This window comes from Rhamphochromis longiceps, linkage group LG9 (genome assembly GCF_057381845.1).
Source record: "Rhamphochromis longiceps isolate RC_006_pf linkage group LG9, R_longiceps_female_GT1.1, whole genome shotgun sequence".
NCBI lineage: Eukaryota > Metazoa > Chordata > Actinopteri > Cichliformes > Cichlidae > Rhamphochromis > Rhamphochromis longiceps.
Window position 1 is genome coordinate 16621406 of NC_140565.1, and position 19702 is coordinate 16641107.

The following is a 19702-nucleotide window of genomic DNA, read 5'->3' on the forward strand; positions in this document are numbered from 1 at the left end:
TTAGTCAGCCACCGATTGTGCAAGTTCCCCCACCTAAAATGATGACAGAGGTCAGTAATTTGCACCAGAGGTACACTTTCAACTGTGAGAGACAGAATGTGAAAAAACAATCCATGAATCCACATGGTAGGATTTGTAAAGAATTTATTCGTAAATCAGGGTGGAAAATAAGTATTTGGTCAATAATAAAAATACAACTCAATACTTTGAAACATAACCTTTGTTGGCAATAACAGAGGTCAAATGTTTACTATAGGTCTTTACCAGGTTTGCACACACAGTAGCTGGTATTTTGGCCCATTCCTCCATGCAGATCTTCTCGAGAGCAGTGATGTTTTGGGGCTGTCGCCGAGCAACACGGACTTTCAACTCCCGCCACAGATTTTCTATGGGGTTGAGGTCTGGAGACTGGCTAGGCCACTCCAGGACTTTCAAATGCTTCTTACGGAGCCACTCCTTTGTTGCCCAGGCCGTGTGTTTTGGATCATTGTCATGTTGGAAGACCCAGCCTCGTTTCATCTTCAAAGTTCTCACTGATGGAAGGAGGTTTTGGCTCAAAATCTCACGATACATGGCCCCATTCATTCTGTCCTTAACACGGATCAGTCGTCCTGTCCCCTTGGCAGAAAAACAGCCCCATAGCATGATGTTTCCACCCCCATGCTTCACAGTAGGTATGGTGTTCTTGGGATGCAACTCAGTATTCTTCTTCCTCCAAACACGACGAGTTGAGTTTATACCAAAAAGTTCTACTTTGGTTTCATCTGACCACATGACATTCTCCCAATCCTCTGCTGTATCATCCATGTGCTCTCTGGCAAACTTCAGACGGGCCTGGACATGCACTGGCTTCAGCAGCGGAACACGTCTGGCACTGCGGGATTTGATTCCCTGCCGTTGTAGTGTGTTACTGATGTTGACCTTTGTTACTTTGGTCCCAGCTCTCTGCAGGTCATTCACCAGGTCCCCCCGTGTGGTTCTGGGATCTTTGCTCACCGTTCTCATGATCATTTTGACCCCACGGGATGAGATCTTGCGTGGAGCCCCAGATCGAGGGAGATTATCAGTGGTCTTGTATGTCTTCCATTTTCTGATGATTGCTCCCACAGTTGATTTTTTCACATCAAGCTGCTTGCCTATTGTAGATTCACTCTTCCCAGTCTGGTGCAGGTCTACAATACTTTTCCTGGTGTCCTTCGAAAGCTCTTTGGTCTTGGCCATGGCGGAGTTTGGAGTCTGACTGTTTGAGGCTGTGGACAGGTGTCTTTTATACAGATGATGAGTTCAAACAGGTGCCATTCATACAGGTAACGAGTGGGGGACAGAAAAGCTTCTTACAGAAGACGTTACAGGTCTGTGAGAGCCAGAGATTTTCCTTGTTTGAGGTGACCAAATACTTATTTGCCACCCTGATTTACAAATAAATTCTTTACAAATCCTACCATGTGAATTCATGGATTTTTTTTTCACATTCTGTCTCTCACAGTTGAAGTGTACCTCTGGTGCAAATTACTGACCTCTGTCATCATTTTAAGTGGGGGAACTTGCACAATCGGTGGCTGACTAAATACTTTTTTGCCCCACTGTATATACACTTCAGGTTTCATCATCAATTTCTCACAGCAAAATGTGCATCACCTGGGAAAAAAAGCTCTTTTTTGGGGGGGATTTTGGACCCTCAAGTGTAAAAAGTGCATTTAGGCTTGGCTGAGAAAGTGTGGAGAAATAAAACGTCCTTTGGGTTTGTGACTTTGTTGCAGCAGTGGGCTTGATGTTGTTAAAAAGTTCACATCACTAGAAGGTCATTTCCAATCCAAAAGCCAAACCCCAGCCGGCTATGGTAAAAAGTCGAGGAAAGGAAGAGAGGATAAAGAGGCGACACAAAGGAGGGGGGAAAGAGAGGACGATGCACGGGCGGGGGTAGGTGAGGGGGAGAAAGAGGAGGAGAAGATTTGTCAGTCTTGTCTCTTAATTGGCTGGAGGTGTACAGAGAACAAAAGGCAAACTCAACCAGCCGTGACTTTTCAGATAACCCTTCGACACACAAACACTCACCTTCCCACCCCACCCCCCACACACAAACAGACACACACAAGAGGAGGCGCGTGGCCTTTCCTGCACTCCGTTTCAAAGAAATGTCACCTTGGGATTCTCTTAAAAGTGCCAGACAGCATAAATACTACAAACACGCGTGCACACGCGCGCGCACACGTACAGAGTATCCAAAACACATAAGCTAGCACAAAGATATTCCAGAAATAAGTATTTATAATTAAAATGATGAAATTTAAAAGGCTAACTGTGCACACTAGGGATTTTAAAATGCAGACATCCAGGGGCTGTTCTTATATCCTCCTCAGAGAGTCTAGATAAGCATTTCCTCCAAGAGATTAAACTAAGGAAGCCATATAAATATATCCTAAAAGTGTATCGCTATACTGTGCACTTGGGTAAAAAATAAATAAATAAATAAAAAAAAATGTATGATGCTGGGAATCTCAGGCACATCTTTCACCTTTAATAGCAAGTGACAAATTTATCCACAAAATTATAACACCGGGGGTGTATGTGATTTGTTGCTTCTGCATCATTCTGCGGATTATTTGCACACCCAGAGAAATCTCTAGCCTAAATCTTGGATTTGTACAGTGAGCAAATGCAACATTGCAGCCTGTAACGCTTATCTAACATGCTTGAGTAAACATTTGTTTCAATGAATGCTTCAAAACTGCTGATAGCTTCCTGACATGAGTGACTGTCTCTTGACTGATGTCGGTCTCCGTGTGGTACTGATTTTCAAGCTGTACACAAATAGAAAATCAACAGCAGTTCCGTCTTCCTGCGTTGCACAAATAATGCACGTGTGTGAGAATGTCAAGTATATACAAACATACCCTGTGCACACAAGCATGCAGCAAAAGTACGCCTCTGCAGTTGAACAAGATGATTGTAGTGCTTCAGACAACAATAAATGAGATGTGACTCAAATGTGCTTTAATGTAATAAATATTTTGATCAAATATGCTAGATAATTCATTGGAGACCATCGCAAGTTGAAAGAGTGCCTTCAAATTATTTATTTCGTATGTCAATGGCAAAACTACAAACTGGGTCAGTTTAATGGAGAGAAACAGCGAGTACGTGCTGAAAGGCAGAAAGCTGCGAATATGCACTCATTGCCCACTATATTAGCTTCTTAACATGAATATCGAATCAGCTAATCAAGTCAGGCATTCGAGATGACCTGCTGAAGTTCAAACTGAACATCAGAATGAAGAAGAAATGTGACTGAAGGGAGTTTAGACAGTAGAAGTTCATAAAAACACTGCCTGGTCTGGGTCTGATGAGACGCCTGATCACTACTTAGTATCAAGCGAACATTGTTTAAACACCACAGACTCGTATTGTTGCCAACCAAGTCCATCCCTTAATAACCAGTGTATACCAATCTTCTGATGGATGCTTCCAACAGAATAAGACATCCTGTCACAAAACTCAACTCTACTCAAATGGCCTCCACAATCATCAGATCTCAGTCGAATAGAGCACCGAAGGGATGTGGTGGAACGGGAGATTGACATCATGGATGACAAATCTGAAAAATTAAAGCATTTCTGAATCCAAACGGGGGTCCAATCTGGTACTAGTGAGGTGTACCTAATGAAGTGGCTTGTGAGTGCACAGCTCTTTATCATAAGACACTTTTAAAACAACTTCTGTAAATATCATAATTGTTGTTTTCAGTCATACGCAAGTCAATTAAAGTTAACTTACTAATTACTTTAGCTCAATTGAGTACAAGCTTGAGATTGTGATTATATTTTATGATCTGATTTAAATCCCTATATTTAGCCCACTCTCAATATAACTGCGAGACAAACTATAAGCATGCAGCTTAATCGTAACATTAGCATTAATAAATGCTCAGCCTAGAGCCAACACAGTAACTGATGAACAGAGGCAAGCAAACAGGTTTTTGTTGTTGTTGTTGCTTTATTCAATTAATATCAACTCATTTATAGCAAACTGTTCCCAAAATGTTCCCATGTTCAGTTAAACCTTCATTTCCTTCTGTTTCTTACCTTATTGCTAAGAATTTCACGTTCATACAAAATAAACCCAGTAGCGCTTTTTTGAAAACAGTTCTTGACATCCCAGCTTGTTTTTCTTAGTCCACGTTCTTATTTGGTAATGCATTTTTTACATTCCACTCTATGAACTGTGAGGCATACACAAGAAGAGAGACCAGCAGTATAGCTATCCAAACAGTAGCAGGTTGGAGTAGAGTGGTTAAAAAAAAAAAAAAGACAACATTTCAAGAAATGACTCCAAGAATGCAACAAATGCCACAGAGCACCAAGACTGATTAAAAGGACGATTTTTCTAGGACTCAGACCTCAGATTCATCTTATCAGTAAAACTACACACAGTGTGTGCCTGTGATAGTTAGATGCCAAGGAATCCAGAAAGAATGAGAAAAGCCAGACCTCAGACAGTGCTCAGCATACCGTGGATATAACATTTTATCATATCTTTCATATCTTTCTGTGGAAGAATAATATTTCTAACCTGGGTCAAATTTTCATAAAATGTATTAACTCACCACCAATGACCCGAAATATACTCTTCTACTCCATTATGTTATACGTTGCTTTATAAAGTAATCCGTGGTTCACTGAAACAGATGCAGCAAACATTTATCGAAACACAGTATAAGGTGAATACAACTCAAACTAACTTGAAAGTTGATATTTGCCATGATGACTTTTATTCTTCAAAACAGCCTGAACTCTCTTAGGCAAGCTTTCTTCTTTAAGTAGTCTTCGTGAATCTTTCTCCCGGCTTCTTGAAGGTCGTTTCAAAAGGCTTTTATTCTGCTCTGTCAAGGTGATCCCACACTGCTCCAATAATTTTGAGGTCCCGGCTTCTACATAACATATTTTCCATTGGGTATTGTATGTTATCTGACTGTACATCCCTATTTCCATCAGTTTCGACAAGATCTTAAACACTACTGAATGAAAGGCAGCTCAAACCATGACAGAGCCATGACAATTCTTAATTTTGGCTTTCAGTTGTTCAGTTTCCTTAAACTTTTTAAGAGCAAACCGCACACCATGCTGTAATATGCCAAGTTTATGTTTAATAGCTTTTTGGAATTCACCTTGTTAAGGCAAAAATATTATTTTATGTCTGTCAAACTGAGTTATCTTTGGCATTTTTCATGGACTGAACTAAACAAATGGAAACAAATGTGTGTGTTATGTGTAGACACAACACTGATTCATTCTTTAGGTAGGTAAAAAAAAAAAATGGCTGGCTCCTTGGATGCAAAACATGAAGAAATGAGGGGAACCCTCGAGACTTTTGCACAGTACCCAACTTTTGCAAAGCTTCTTTTCCATTTCTGTTCATGTGGTCAGTAAGGTGGATTATTCTACTTTGTGTTCCTGGTTAGGTCAAAGCATGGTATTAATAGTGGAATTCACAGAAGAGCTGTTGCAGCTGACTGCATTAGATTTTAGCTAATAAAATGAGTACAGTTGTCAGGAATTACATGGAACTAATAAATGTAACTCGAGCCTGAGGAAAGTACAAGTGTCTGCTGTCTGTTCTACAGGCCAAACTGTTGTACGATCCCGTTGACCTTTACAGGTCTGGTAATAACCTGCCCTTCGGCTCACATCAGCTTTCCTTCCTCGAAGCTCATACCACCAGAGAGCTCACATAAACCTTGACCTGAGAGCAGTGGCTAAAGGCAGATATAACCAGCTTCCTTCTCAGGTCTGTAGGGCAGCCAGCCATCTGGAGAGTTTCTTTTTTAGGAGCATCACTGGGTACAGGACATGTCAGATTATCGTTAGGGTAATGAATTCTATTGTAACGTGTTAGCTTGCCTTTGGAAATGAGATAATAAATGTGCTATGTACTGAACTTAGACACATTTAATATGGATCTAAAATGTTTTGTTGGAACAAGGAGAATTTATGTGATGTCAGGCATTTCATTCAGACGCAAAAAAGATGATTAGATTTTAGAAAGATCAAACTTAATTAAACCACCCCTTTAAAGCAAAAACATCAAAAACCCCTTTCAGCAAAAGAGAAGGGAAGGCATGTCTCATACATATGTACACTGTTGTCATGAAAGTGCAAGTGATTTGTTTTTGAGTTCTAATTCCCCAAAGACCGTGTGTCGGAGTGAGTGGGAGAAGCAGAGGGAGGAAGACAAGTGTGACAGTGATGCGAGTAAGCGTGAATTTTGATCAGATGCATTGAGATCGTCTGTGTGTGGGTGGGTGCCCCACGCAAGAGTATAGTTTGTGTATGACAAAACAACAACAACAACTGAAAAAAAGAAGACATTTTCTGGTGAGGGAATGTGAGTTTGAAAGGCAGTACCTGAGGGCAGCAGGCAGTCCAAAGGTGTCATCTTTTCATCCATGGCTAGGATCCACAGCAGCCTGTCTTCAATCAGTCGACTCACTTGGACTTGAGGAGAACAGGGCATATGTTGCTGCTATTCTTCCTTTTGTCCGTCTGTTTTCTACTTTAATTCTTTGCTTGTAAGCCGACAAAGAAAGAAAGTCATTTAAATGTCTACCTCTGACCGGGCTTGTACTGAACTATTAATTCTCCCTAAAACAAGAAAACTGATTAAAAATACAAACATCCACATGGAAGCTGCATTTGTAAAATGGTAAATGGCCTGCATTTGTGTAGCGCTTTTCTAGTCCCTAAGGACCCCAAAGCGCTTCACACTACATTCAGTCATTCACCCATTCACACACACATTCACACACTGGCGATGGCTAGCTACATTGTAGCCACAGCTGCCCTGGGGCGCACTGACAGAGGCGAGGCTGCCGGACACTGGCGCCACCGGGCCCTCTGACCACCACAAGCTATGCAACTTCAAGGTTTACACGCATGTTTCAAGACACAATACCGACACAACAGGGTTGCAACTAATAACTATTTTTCTTTGCTAATATATCTGTCTTCTTTGACTGATGGGTCATGTGGACTTGGCTGAAAATGTAAAAACCTACTGTCAAAATTGTCAGCAAATTTGCCTCAGTCTTCTTGTTCATGTCAATAATCTTCTGGTTTAACAACAATGACAAACTGATGTGATGATTTTTTTTAAATTTTCTTGCTGATTAAATTAATCAATGAATCAAACACAATACCTGTGAAAAATATAACACCATCTGTATACTAGAGAGGAACTAAAGTTAAAAATGGAGCCCAGGTAGTTAATGATTGACTAATCTATTAACAGAAATCTTAACACCCAACCCTTTTTCTCAAATGTGTGGCTCTTGCATATCTGATGTGACAGCAAACTGAATATCTTTTGGGCAGGTTGGAATGTTTTAAGGTCATAATATATGACAGATTCATTAAAGGAAAATTAAAAGCTGTGACTCTGTAAACTGTACTTTATATGAAAAAAGAAAGCAACAACCCTGTAGATAACCAGGGCATATAAACGACCAAAAAGGCTAAATACGCCTAAAACCTCACGAACCAGCTGATGACAGCACTAAAACAAATGTATACTTCACCTGGATCTGCTCACCTTCCAGCTTTAGCAACCAAAGCAGAGCAAACTACGAAAGAAAACCAAGTGCAGCAGGGTTTAATGATCATTATAGTACTCTGAACTCAGCTGAACCTTTAACAGCTAGCCCTCGATAACGATCAGACCCTCCCCTCACGGTGGACTCTCAAAGATATAGTGCAGGCAGTTTTTTATTTTCTCTTTCTAAAATGGATTTATTGTTTAATAGTGGGCAGTTTTCCTGTCTTTCTCCCTCATTTCTCTTTCTCTTTAATACTCCATACACACTCTGGACTCAATGAAAGTACATTGCATCGTCTCGTTACCTCTTTAATACTAACCGACAAAGAAAATTAGCTCTTGTCACATATTAACACAGCCCTTCTCTTAAGTGCTCGACCTAAAGATCGTTCATTCATTTCCACAAGCATTTCTCCCACTTCACGTGCAACACGTGACGAAGAGAAGTCCTCCCGTCACAGACACAACAGTCCGACTTCAACAAAAGCGACACATAAACACTCTGACTTCACACTGTGAAGCTATCAGTGCTTTACTTTAAAAGAAATCCTTTATACACTCACAGACTTAATCCGCTTCCGCCATTGATGGAGTAAACAGTCAACGAGAGGGAAGGATGCGTGCAGAGAGGGGAATGAACAGCGGCTCGTGATTGTTATGGTGACCCCTAGAGGCCAAGCGTGGAAATGGCGCTTCTTTGTGCTCTCAAATGGGAATTCTCCAAGGTAGTCCCAGGGTTTCTTAAGGAAACCTGAACAATTATAAATAATTTAACCTGACAGTTTGATTTATTTCTTTTTTCATTTTTTTTACTATATAAGAGGAAATAACTGCTGTTCTCTCTCCTTTAAGTTTACCTGCACTATCCATGCTATAAGGACAGCGAAAAGATGTCAAATTTAATAACTACGCAACAGAACAGCTGTGTTTTTCATTAAAGATGGCAAAACAAATCACATTCAAAAGCTTGCTGTGCTGTCATATTGTGTTTACATGTGGCGTTATATGTAAAATTTAAAAATGTTAAAATGTCGGGGACCCCTGAAGCAAATCTGCACTATTGTCAACGACCCGTGCTTTAGTTTAATGAAGCATTAATAGTCTGACATTTACATGCTTCATTGATTTAGCAGGTGTAGTCCTGCTTTAAGAAAGTACAGAATTGTGGTGGATTAACCCGTATCCCAGTGTCTTTATCATGCTGCCATTCAAAGGTAGACATGAATGATTTTGAAAATTTGAAACATCTACATCAGTTCTCATGTCTGTATGAGATGTATAGCAAGATATGATAAAACATTTCTGTTTTTTCGGTTGTTTTTCTGGCTGTTAAGGTTTCTTAGACATGTAGATTTATTGGTTTAGTGGTTAAGTAGGTCAGGATAATTGAAATAATGCTTCAACATTAATTTATAGCAACCAGTTACACCCACACCCTATCACTTAGCTTTCCCTCTGCTGTTCTCGTAGACAGGGGCACCAAATCTCACACTTGCTATACAAAAAGAAAAATGCACAAGCAAAACACAGAAAGGTAAACACACAAAACAAGCACACATACACACACGAATGCGAGCAATAGACTGATGGTGTATGCCTCAGATATCTCCAGACAGCAGTAGAAGCACTGTAAAGTGAGCAACCAAATCTTTCTCAAGGTGAAGCCACTCCAGAGGCTCGTTAAAACAAACGTTGTCTCATCAATCAGCAGTTGTTCTGTCTCCCTGACACACCGCACATGCAATGTACACACTCGCAGTTTTGCACAAACATGTATGTGTAAGTCACACGCACGTGCACACATGTGCTACGGGAAGTCATTCATTCTGTGGGCATGCATTATAAATGCATCTATGAATAAATTCCTGGCTCAGTGCATTCTTCATTGGAAAGGATTTCTTTTACAAGCCTACACCCACTGAATGTTTGATCAGATTTCTCTTTCACAGTGCATCCATCCAACCAATCCGCCTCGTTCTTGGACATCAGTCTTTCCAATATTTACTACTATTTCCCTTCCTTCCTCGTTTAGCATTTTTTTTTTCCTGTTTAAACTTTTTTTTTACCCTACACTTCCCCCTCTGAAACACTTTTACTGCTTAGAATTCCCTGATATTTTTTTAAGCTTGACTATTTGTAGGTAGTAACAAAAAGTGGGTCAGTGGTGAACTAGATAAAGATGACAATGGAGCCACTTTCTCATGAGCAGTTGAGGTGTGCGGCTATAATGAAACAGGTGATTGATGGACGCTGAATATTTAACAACTGACGCTACACTGACAACTTTTCTGTCAGTCATTAGAAACTCAGCATGTCACCAACCCGGCACTCTTAGCTCAGGTTGTAAAGAAGGCAGGGATTGCATTCTTTAAAGTTTATTTCAGAGTTGACTGCCAATCTCAGGATTTCCAGTGATGGCAAATAAATCTGTTTTTTTCTGGATTTGGAAGAAACGTTTAATGCAATGGCCTCCTTTATATTGTACATATATATTGAGAAGCTCCACCTGCATTGTAAGAAAATTCATGAAACATTTTTAAATGAGCAAACACACCAGTCAGTGACTACAGTTTAAAACGACATATTTAAAAAGCACAAAGAAAATTAGCTCCATCTATAATTTATACAACAGAAATATGAACAGATCTATTCTTCTGAGTACCCTCATTATTTTATCTCTTGGTTTCCTTGCACGTCTTGTTTCATATACAATATTTAATACGATTTTTAATCTAGACTTCGACCAGTCCATTCTGTAACCCTCAATTTCTTCTTTTTGAAGCATTCCTTGGTAAATGTGCCAACGCTTGTAGGATCATTATTCTGCTGAAAAGGTCTCCTTCCAGCTCAGCATCAGCTCTTGGACAGTTTTTGATACAATGAAAAATTCCTTATTGAGCCAATAACAGCAAGCTGCCCAGTCCCCGAGGCAGTAATGCAACCCTGAAACATAAAATTTCCACCACCATGCTTAACAGTTGGTGTAAGCTATATTTGGCTTGCAACACACTTTTCTGTTGTTAGTGTGGCTAAACACACTGTTTAGAGCACATTATTCCAAAGACCCTGCTTTTGTTCATTAGCAAGCTAACTGCATTGGGCGATTGTGGCTCAAGAGTTGGGAGTTCGCCTTGTAATCGGAAGGTTGCCGGTTCGAGCCCCGACTTGGACAGTCTCGGTCGTTGTGTCCTTGGGCAAGACACTTCACCTGTTGCCTACTGGTGGTGGTCAGAGGGCCCGGTGGCGCCAGTGTCCGGCAGCCTCGCCTCTGTCAGTTCGCCCCAGGGTGGCTGTGGCTACAATAGCTTGCCATCACCAGTGTGTGAATGGGTGGATGACTGGATGTGTAAAGTGCTTTGGGGTCCTTAGGGACTAGTAAGGCGCTATACAAATACAGGCCATTTACCATTCCCCAGTAGTTTAATGGCTACAGCTGCACAACTGACCTAAAGATCCTGTAATGAAAATTTGGGTTTCTTGGAGAGTTATGTTGCGTCTGACAGGAAGCTCTTTGAGTTAATTTGCTGGGACAGCCATTCTTTGGCAAATTGGCATTTGCTTAAAATTGAGAGCTCTTGTAGATCTTTTTTTTTTTATTGTAGAAAAATATCTTTTGAAATCTCTTACTTGTCCCAGAGGGTTATTTAGCTCTTGGCATGATGGCAACCAATTTTCAATACTTAAGAGAATGACTTGAGTAAGACAGATTTCACATGCAGCTCCCGACCGATGTCCCTGCTATTCTGAGATTTTACACATCAAAACATCACTCAAAAATAATAATAACCCAGTCCTTCACAGATCTTGAAGTTAGGTTAATACAATCGCAGATTAACTATATTGCTTGTTTGAATGTGTTTAGGAGGAAAGACAGATCGTAGAGAAGCGATTGTTACTCTCCATCAGTCTGGGGAGTGTTATAAGACCATGTCCACACATTTGAAGTTCATCATTCTATAGTAGGAAAGTTTATTCGCAAATGGACAACATTCAAGACAGTTGCTAATCTTCTCAGGAGTGGATGCCCCAGCACATTCACACCAAAGTCAGACTTTTCTCTGAGCAATGCTCAGAGAATTAGTAAAAAAACCCAAGAGCTACATTTCACTCTCTAAAGGCCTCAGTTAGCGTGTTAAATGTTAAAGTTCATGACAGTAAAATTAGGAAAAGACTGAACAAGTATGGTGTTTTTGGGACTGTTGCCAAGAAGCCTCTTCGCTCTAAAGGAAGATGGCAAATTTGCATCCGAACAAACCACAAGACTTGTGGAGCAATGTCTTTTGGACAAATGAGACCATATAGTGGAGATGTTTGGATGTAATGCACAGTCCCACACTTAGAGACCAAAAACTTCATATCAGCATAAACACCATGTGCCAAGTGTCAAGCAGGCTGGTGGAGGGCTGATTATCTGAACATGTTTTGGACCTTTATAGTGATTGAGTCAACAATGAACTCCTCTGAGTATCATTATTATCAAATGTGAGGACATCTTATTTATTTACTTAAATTACATGAATGATTTCTGAATGAATTTAGCAAAATGTTACACCATTTCTGGGGAGGGGTAGGAAACAGGAGAAGGATGCAGATTAAGTAATCTGTAGTTTTCTATATGTTGACATGTGACATCACAGAGTCCTTTAGCTGTAGATGAAGATATAACTGATTCATTTACAGCATGAAGCTCACAGCTGGCACATCATGTAACCTCAGAAAAAAAACACCTTTTCTAAGAATCCCTGTGATTTTCTTTCTGCTACTTTGCAAGGCAGGCGAATATCAAAATCTTGTGTCACATGCATTTTAATCATCACGTTTCTTTTTACAAGATATTGGTTTTCTTCCAACTATCCGGCAAAGAGCGCTGTTGACAGTTTCTCACCTGCAAAACCGAGCGAGGCAACGTTTGGTTGTAAAACGCCCGTGATGGCTGCCGAAGCAGAAACAAGCATGCTCTGTCATTCTTTTCTCAAATTATTACCTGCTTTCAGATATTATGGTGAGGAACTGCTGTGGACTCTCTGATTTCATTTTCTCCTCGAGGTCACATCATGCTGAAGAGACTATGTTTGTCTTTAGTTCAATTTAATATCTCTTATCAGTGGATACATGGGTCATAATAATGCCCCTTTGCCCCTCGGCAGAAAACACCTGTTATTCTAGCAGATAATGAAACTGAAAAGGAGAGACACTAACTGACATGCAAATCCAGACTCTCTCCCCCTTGCAGGCACTCTCTCTTCCTTTAATATTCCCTATCATTACCTTTACTTCTTTCTGTCATTTTTCTTTCGCTTGTTCTTTTTTCTTCAGTAATATGCTTTCTCTTTGTCTCTCTTTTATTCCTTTTTATCTGTCTTAACCTCATATCCCAGCTGCCTTTTTCCTTTGCCGGCTCTCTTTTGTCTCTTCCTTTGCTTTCAGCTTTACTTCCCTTCATTGTGCCTATCTGCTCCTTTTCTGTCTTGCTGTGGGGTTTTGTACTCGTGCGACATTTTACTTCACCTATAATGATTTCTTTTTTATGGCAGATAACAACTCAAACAAGAAAGTTCGGGTTACTCAAGGGATATTACAGCTTTGCTCAGTTTGGGGTCAACTCCTCACATACTGGCTACTGTTGATGAAGTGGTAGGAGAAATGTGCATCTGAATTAGGGCTAAGTAGGCCATATTTCATCTTTATCTGCCAATTATGATGACCCATTTTTTTTGTTAGAAATGAACAAGATAGGAGAGTGATGCAGGACAGACTTTTTCTTCCGCTTGTGCCTATTGTGGAATCTGATGCCATGGTCAACAAAGGTGAAAAAACAACACAGTTCACTGCATCTCTCTTGGATGAATTACTCTCCTAAAGCTAATAAATATCCCCTAGTGGAAAAAGACTGAGTCTAAATTACTTGAGGTACACCCGAGCTCTGAGGAATGGGTCACTGAGAACAAGGAGGGCATATTACAGGTGACTGGCTGCTCTTACATGGGCAGGGTGGGTATTATCGACTACTTGGCAGCTTCTTCCCTCTGGCATCACCTTGCTGTACTTAATCCCACAGAGGCTTCCTCTCATATATCCAGGGGAGGACTTTTTCCCCCCTTTTTTGTCACAATATCATTGCCTAAGGGCTGGTGTCTCTCACCTGCCTGTTCAGAAGCAGCACGGATAAAGACCAAGCATGAGGTGGCATCATTCCAGCAGCTATAAACTCACATGTTTTGAGCAAGCCAATATGTGTGCTCTTAGTGAGTACTGGGACTGACGTCTGAGTGTGGACATTTTCTTTTCCACATGTAAAGCCAAAAATGACCGCCCTGAGTTATTAATAACTCATGCCTCTGATTCTACACATCTGCCCTGAGGGGCTGGTACCCACCGAGGTATACATTAGCTCGTGGTGTAATATGTACAGTGAGGTTTAAAGAGGAAAAGGGCAGTAGAAGTCTATCATCTGAAAAATTTATATTTTCACTTATACAGACTGAGACAGACTTCTGCAAAGGTCGGTATCACAGTCAGAGCACATCATCTGTCGCCTAAGGGTTAGAAAACAAACAAAAAACAGAGATGACCACGTTTGGACTGACCTCCCAGAAACTTCTGGAGGTGCTCACAGGGGAGCTTCTGAGGGCTTTGCCAGGTGCTGTGAGAAATGATGCAGATGGTGCCTGGCGATGCCACGGGGGAGGAGATTTCTAATTTCCCTGCAGTGCAAATACCAGTTGAAACTGGGGTTTGGCACAGGGTAATGGAGGCAAACTCTGAGTGTATGGGTTATTTTAGACAGATGCCGAGGACAGGGTTTCTCCACAGCATGTGTTAGGGTCGTGAAGGCACATTGGTGTTGATGAAAAGTTCATAGCATAACCTGTATTTGCAACAAACACCTTTTAGTACTGTGTCAAAATTGCTACACATACAAAATATCTAATATTGACATTTCTTTATTATTTTCCCTATTTACTGAAAGTAAAGTTAATGTTTGTCAATATGTCATAAGTTAAACACCTTGCATGGACCACCAGTGGCAGGAGGGCACCAGCTCTCCTTCGGAGGTCAAAAAACCTGCACATGGCTGTAATTTCAGAAAATAGCTGAAAAGTGTTGCACAGTTTAACTGTGTAGCTTGACTGCCTACAGGTTACATGTATTTGTACTTGCTCAGTGCTTAGTGTGATAGGCTGGAGGTAAACTTTGTAGGCGTCATCAGGCACATGTACTGTGTTCTCCATGTAAAAAGACCAAAATCTTCTATTGAATTTTCTGTTGCTAGGCCAAGTTGCCCCCTTGGGTGATGCACACGATAAGGATGAGTGTTTAGGTCTGGGGCTGTGCTCAAAGAGATGGTCTCAGCTTGCCTAAGGGTGAAGATATATTTTTTACACTTAAAATTATACTGTCACAGGGAGAATACTTTTGCAGGTTGTGAAATGAATTCATGTATAATATATACCGAGACAAGGTCCAACATTTCTACATTTCATTGCCAGTGCTGCTTCCTCTAACATTGTGGATTTGTGGCATTTTCTGTGTGTGTGTTTGCATTTTGCTTGATTAATCTGGTTAAACTGTTTTTTCCCTCCGTGTGATTTACATTTGTACAGGCATTTTTGAGTTGATGCAAAGTGTACTCGTTTCATTGTCTTCTTGCTGTATATTTCACCAAAAGCTTCCACCCATATCACTTTCCCTCACACACTCTATTTATCTTATGTCCGTAGTGCTTTCTCTTTTCCCCTTCCTACTTCATTCTTTCTCTAAAGCACAATTGATCTTTCTCTCTCTTGCCTGCCCAGTCTCTTGGGTTCTGTGTTGTCTAAACACACAGACCAACTTAAACTCTGACAATGAATCAATCAGTTTAATGAATGAACTGTCCTCGTCTCTCTCTTGCCATTCTTCTGAAGGACTATTTGCACAACCCTTCTTGCTCTGGCATTGTCCTTCTTAATTTTCAACCTTCTCTTCAAACCGATCCAAAAATACCTCAGACAAATGCAATTTTTAAGGAGAAAAGACCACCTGTCCTTGAGCACATTTCTCACCAACACTAACCTCCACAAGTGGTACGAAAATATTGAAGTAGGTCTACAGTATTTTTTTTTTTTACTGCTAATGCCCACTTACCTTATGGGTTCAGTAAGTGAAGGTAGAAAATTAGGCCATCAAGAGCAGTCGGCAACCACCGGTCTCTAGGGAACAAATCATGCATTTCCTGAGTGTTTGCCAAGTGGTTGCTTAAGAATATTGCCAGTGAAACTGGTCACAAAAAGATATACATTTCTGGACTGAAAACCTCGTGATTGCTTTGGTTGCTAGCCGATTCCTACAGCTACTTGTAGTCTGTATGAAAGATGCTGACTTGTTTGCAGACTTTTGCCAGCTACTCTGCTAGCAGTGGGAAAGGAGATTGTTTTCTTTCAAAGTAAAAGTTACATCCTTCAAAATGTGTGTTGACCAGACACAATTTTTACTTTGAACACGGCCATTCTCCACAGTCTTTTCAAAGAAGTCAGCATCCTTCATGCAAATTATGTGTGGCCATGGCAACCTGCTAGTTGCAATCATCAGCAATCATAGGAAATGTTTTTTGGTGCACTGGCAAATGGTTGAAGTCAGGCAGGAATCTCTATGAACAATATTTGCAGATGACACTGTGATCTGTATTGAGAGTAGGGAGAAGGTAACAGAAACCCTGGAGAGTTGGAGGGAGGAAAGAAGAAAGTCAGTAGAAGCAAGAAAGATTACATGTGAGTGAATTAGAGGGGGCAAGTGGAAAGATGAAGATGCGAGGAGCAGAGGTAATGAAGGTGGATGAGTTCAAAAACCTTGGGCCGCCTATCCAAAGCAATGATCAGTGCACAAATGAGTGGATGGAGACAAGTGTTGGGTGATTTCCAACAGAAGGATAGCAGCAAGAGTGAAAAGGAAGGTATACAGCATGGTAGCAAGACCTGCTGTAATTTATAAATTGAAGACAGTGGCAGTTACAAATTGACAGGAGGCTGAGCTGGAGGTGGCAGAGTTGAAGAATCTAAGGGTTTCTTTGGGAGTGCCAGGAGGGACAGGATTTGAAATGTGTATATTAGACGGACAGGTTGAGCGGTTTGGAGACAAAGTCAGAGAGGCAGGGATGAAACAGTTTGGACATGTGCAGAAAAGGGTTAGCGGATATACTAGGAAAAGGATGCTAAAGATGGAGCTGCCATGCAGGAAAAAAAGAAGAAGACCACATTGTTTGTTTTTCATGTATAAATGTAAATGTATAAAGTTATTTAAAGATTTGTGTGAATTCTGATGATTTACTAGTTATTAGAGGATGTTAAGCAGTTCTTTACTGCATTTATACTCGGGAGCTCTAGTATGGTCATGTAAAACAAATAAGAAATACAAAATGCAAACTATAAGCCCAGACTTCAGATGGAGGTCATGTCTAAAAGTGTGAGAAAGATCCACTTTAGAAATCCTCAGTGATTTCACTGGAAAGCACTGAGTGTACCACAGCAAGGTATCGAGGAAGACTATGGGAAACTATACAGTTTGTGTCCCCGTAGGAGGGTGCATTTGTGGGATGGTGAACATACACATAAAGGGTATACCCTGACATTAGAGATTGTTGCTGACAGCACAAACTCAGCTGGAGGTTAGATGACAACATTTGAAGTGAATGCCAACAGAGTCAACAAAGTTCGTGAAATTCTGAGGACATTTAATAAACTGATTGATCTCTAGGGAGACTAGTTTTCCTTTTTTTATTTACACAGTCACAAAATGCATCTGCAATACAACCTCATGGCAGTTTGTTAAATATTCGTAAAGTTAAATCTAGTTGTGTTCATGGACACGAACTGTAGGGCTTCTAGTTTGAGTCACAGAGTCCACCCTAGGAGGAGGAGGAGGTGGCAGCGATGCAAGCCCGGTTCATCGCTGGACCATTATTTTTACACACTGACTGATGTTTTCTTGTCACTGACTGTCTGGTTAAATTTAGCCATCAACATTATTTGGTTATTAGCAACAATTGACTTCATCAACAACACATGGTTTGGCCCATCTTTGACGGCTCTATTTCCCCGGCAGCCTGGAAAAGGAAAAAAGTTTTTACTTTCAAAGCCATGAAATTACTCACTGTTGCCTGTCTGCTTATGACTATTGAACTAAATTTGTCATCTTAGTCAAACCTTGAGTGATGGATAATTACCGTGGAGTGTATCGCTTTGGCATCTTCGTTATCAAGTATTCAAATAATCAAACAAAACTGTGACAACAAACCTCCTGACACCATGCTTCTGTCCTCCAGGGAGGATGAGTTTCTTATTTTTCTTAACTTTTCCGCCCTCTTTCATGGGTGAAGGGAGCATAAAAGATCATTATTTCTTTCCTGTCACACTGAGTGAAGCACTATAATCTCAGGAGAGGCTGCTTTTTTGTTATTTGTATGCGTTTGTATTAATGCTCTGTGGGAAATTCACAAGTATTTGAGAGAGAGAGAAAAAAAAGACACTTACATGTTGCTTCCCTTTCAGATCTCATAACATAGTCGCTGTAGATGTACAATAAAATCACTAAAAAGACAAAAGAAAGAGAGGACTAAAGAAATGTAGACCTCGTGTGAAAGCGAGACATAAAATAAAACGCTGACCTATCAACTTTTTGTCTCAGTTTACTGAGATGTTGCGTTCTTCACTCTCATATTGGTATCTATTCTGGGTTGGATCTGGGTTACACTGTTCTTATTAGCTGGGTTCCCAAAGCAAGATGATTTTCTGTGGCATAATGGAACCATTTGATTTCCCTAAAACCAAATCCTCAGTCACAGTTGCGCACCAGGAAACCTTAAGTAAAAGTTAATTAAAAGATTTTCCAACAGTTCCAGGTCTGGATTACATTTCAGAGCACGGGATAGACAGATCTCTGAGTCTGTTCGCTGAAACTCTGAAAATCCTACTTTTTCAAGGCTTTATTACCTGATAGAAGGTTTTCACAGTGTGTGAAACTTTGCTCTGCTGCATACTCACACTCATTCCACCCAGAGGGTGTTAAGTATACACACAGAACAGACTTTTACTATTCAAACCTGAGTGGAACAGATGAGGATCAAGTACCTTGCCCAAGGAGACTCTTTAAATTACACATTTTTCAAGGTAGAATAAAGAAATGCTTCTCCTCTTCCCTGTCCAGATTTTCACAGCTTGTTCAGGGATTCGAACGGGTAATCTTGTGGTCCTGAGCTCAGGTCTCTAATCTTTTGGTTAGCGCTGCCTGAATTTATGTGGAGAAAGTGTCAGGGTAAAAGAGCGGGGACCTGAGAAATCCTCTTGCCATCCCAGCAAGGAAGAACTTGCGACAGAACAGCAATGGAATAACTTCTCATCATAAAATATGTCCTCCAGCTATGGCTTAAATCTTCAATTGGCATGTGGACACACAGCTTCAGCTCCAAACTCAGCAAAGTATAATTTGAAGACTTTCTAGTTTAAGTGTAGGAGGTGCCTGTGATTACGTCGGTTTGAATCTCAACTTCTATGGAGCCTTAAATCGAATTTACCTACACCCCACCTCTTGCTGGTAAAATATTATACTAGTGGTATGTTGGATGTGGCTTTTGCTGCAAACTAAATATACTGTCAGAGAGAGAAAAAAGTGTTTTGAGCCTAAATTTAAAGAGTTTAAGATGCAGGCAATGAACATTTGTCTTTTCGGAAAAAAAGTACGTCTGCAATGTCTATGGTATTTATGATAAAGCAAAAAAAAGAAAAAAGTATTTATTTCACCGTCATGCACTCATTAAATAACTGCTTGCCTCTTTTTGGTGATGTGCATATACTCTAGAGAAAGCATTTGTGCAAGCTGGAAGATGCACAGAGCCACATACTGAAATTTTTAATCTGCCGTTGTTTGAAAAGGATATAAAGGTTATTTCTTCCTCTACTCAATAAGACCCTCTGGCTTAAATCGGGACTCTTGATAACATCATTACAGAGAGCAAAGGATTACTTGGGTTTATTCAGTGTGTTCACCTCAGCAGTGCTTTGTCAGCATCGGTAGGGGAGGCAATTCAGATTTGCTTTTTAGTTGGCTGTGCTGGTTCGAGGTCCACGCTTAACCTGGTAAT

General features: G+C 40.5%; 1 protein-coding gene across 4 annotated transcripts in view; it reads right to left on the bottom strand.

The window, feature by feature from the left end:
* Positions 1-8244, bottom strand: part of tpk1 (thiamin pyrophosphokinase 1) — a 125036-nt gene extending 116792 nt beyond the window's left edge. For 3 of the 4 annotated variants that reach the window (XM_085418520.1, XM_085418517.1, XM_085418521.1), the window contains exons 1-2: positions 8151-8244; positions 6402-6562 (exon numbers count right to left, since the gene is read on the bottom strand). In XM_085418520.1, coding sequence (XP_085274646.1) covers positions 6402-6510 — 109 coding nt within the window. In that variant the 5' untranslated portion in view covers positions 6511-6562; positions 8151-8244. The other variant, XM_085418518.1, reaches the window with a different exon arrangement.
* Positions 8245-19702: the final 11458 nt, after the last annotated feature.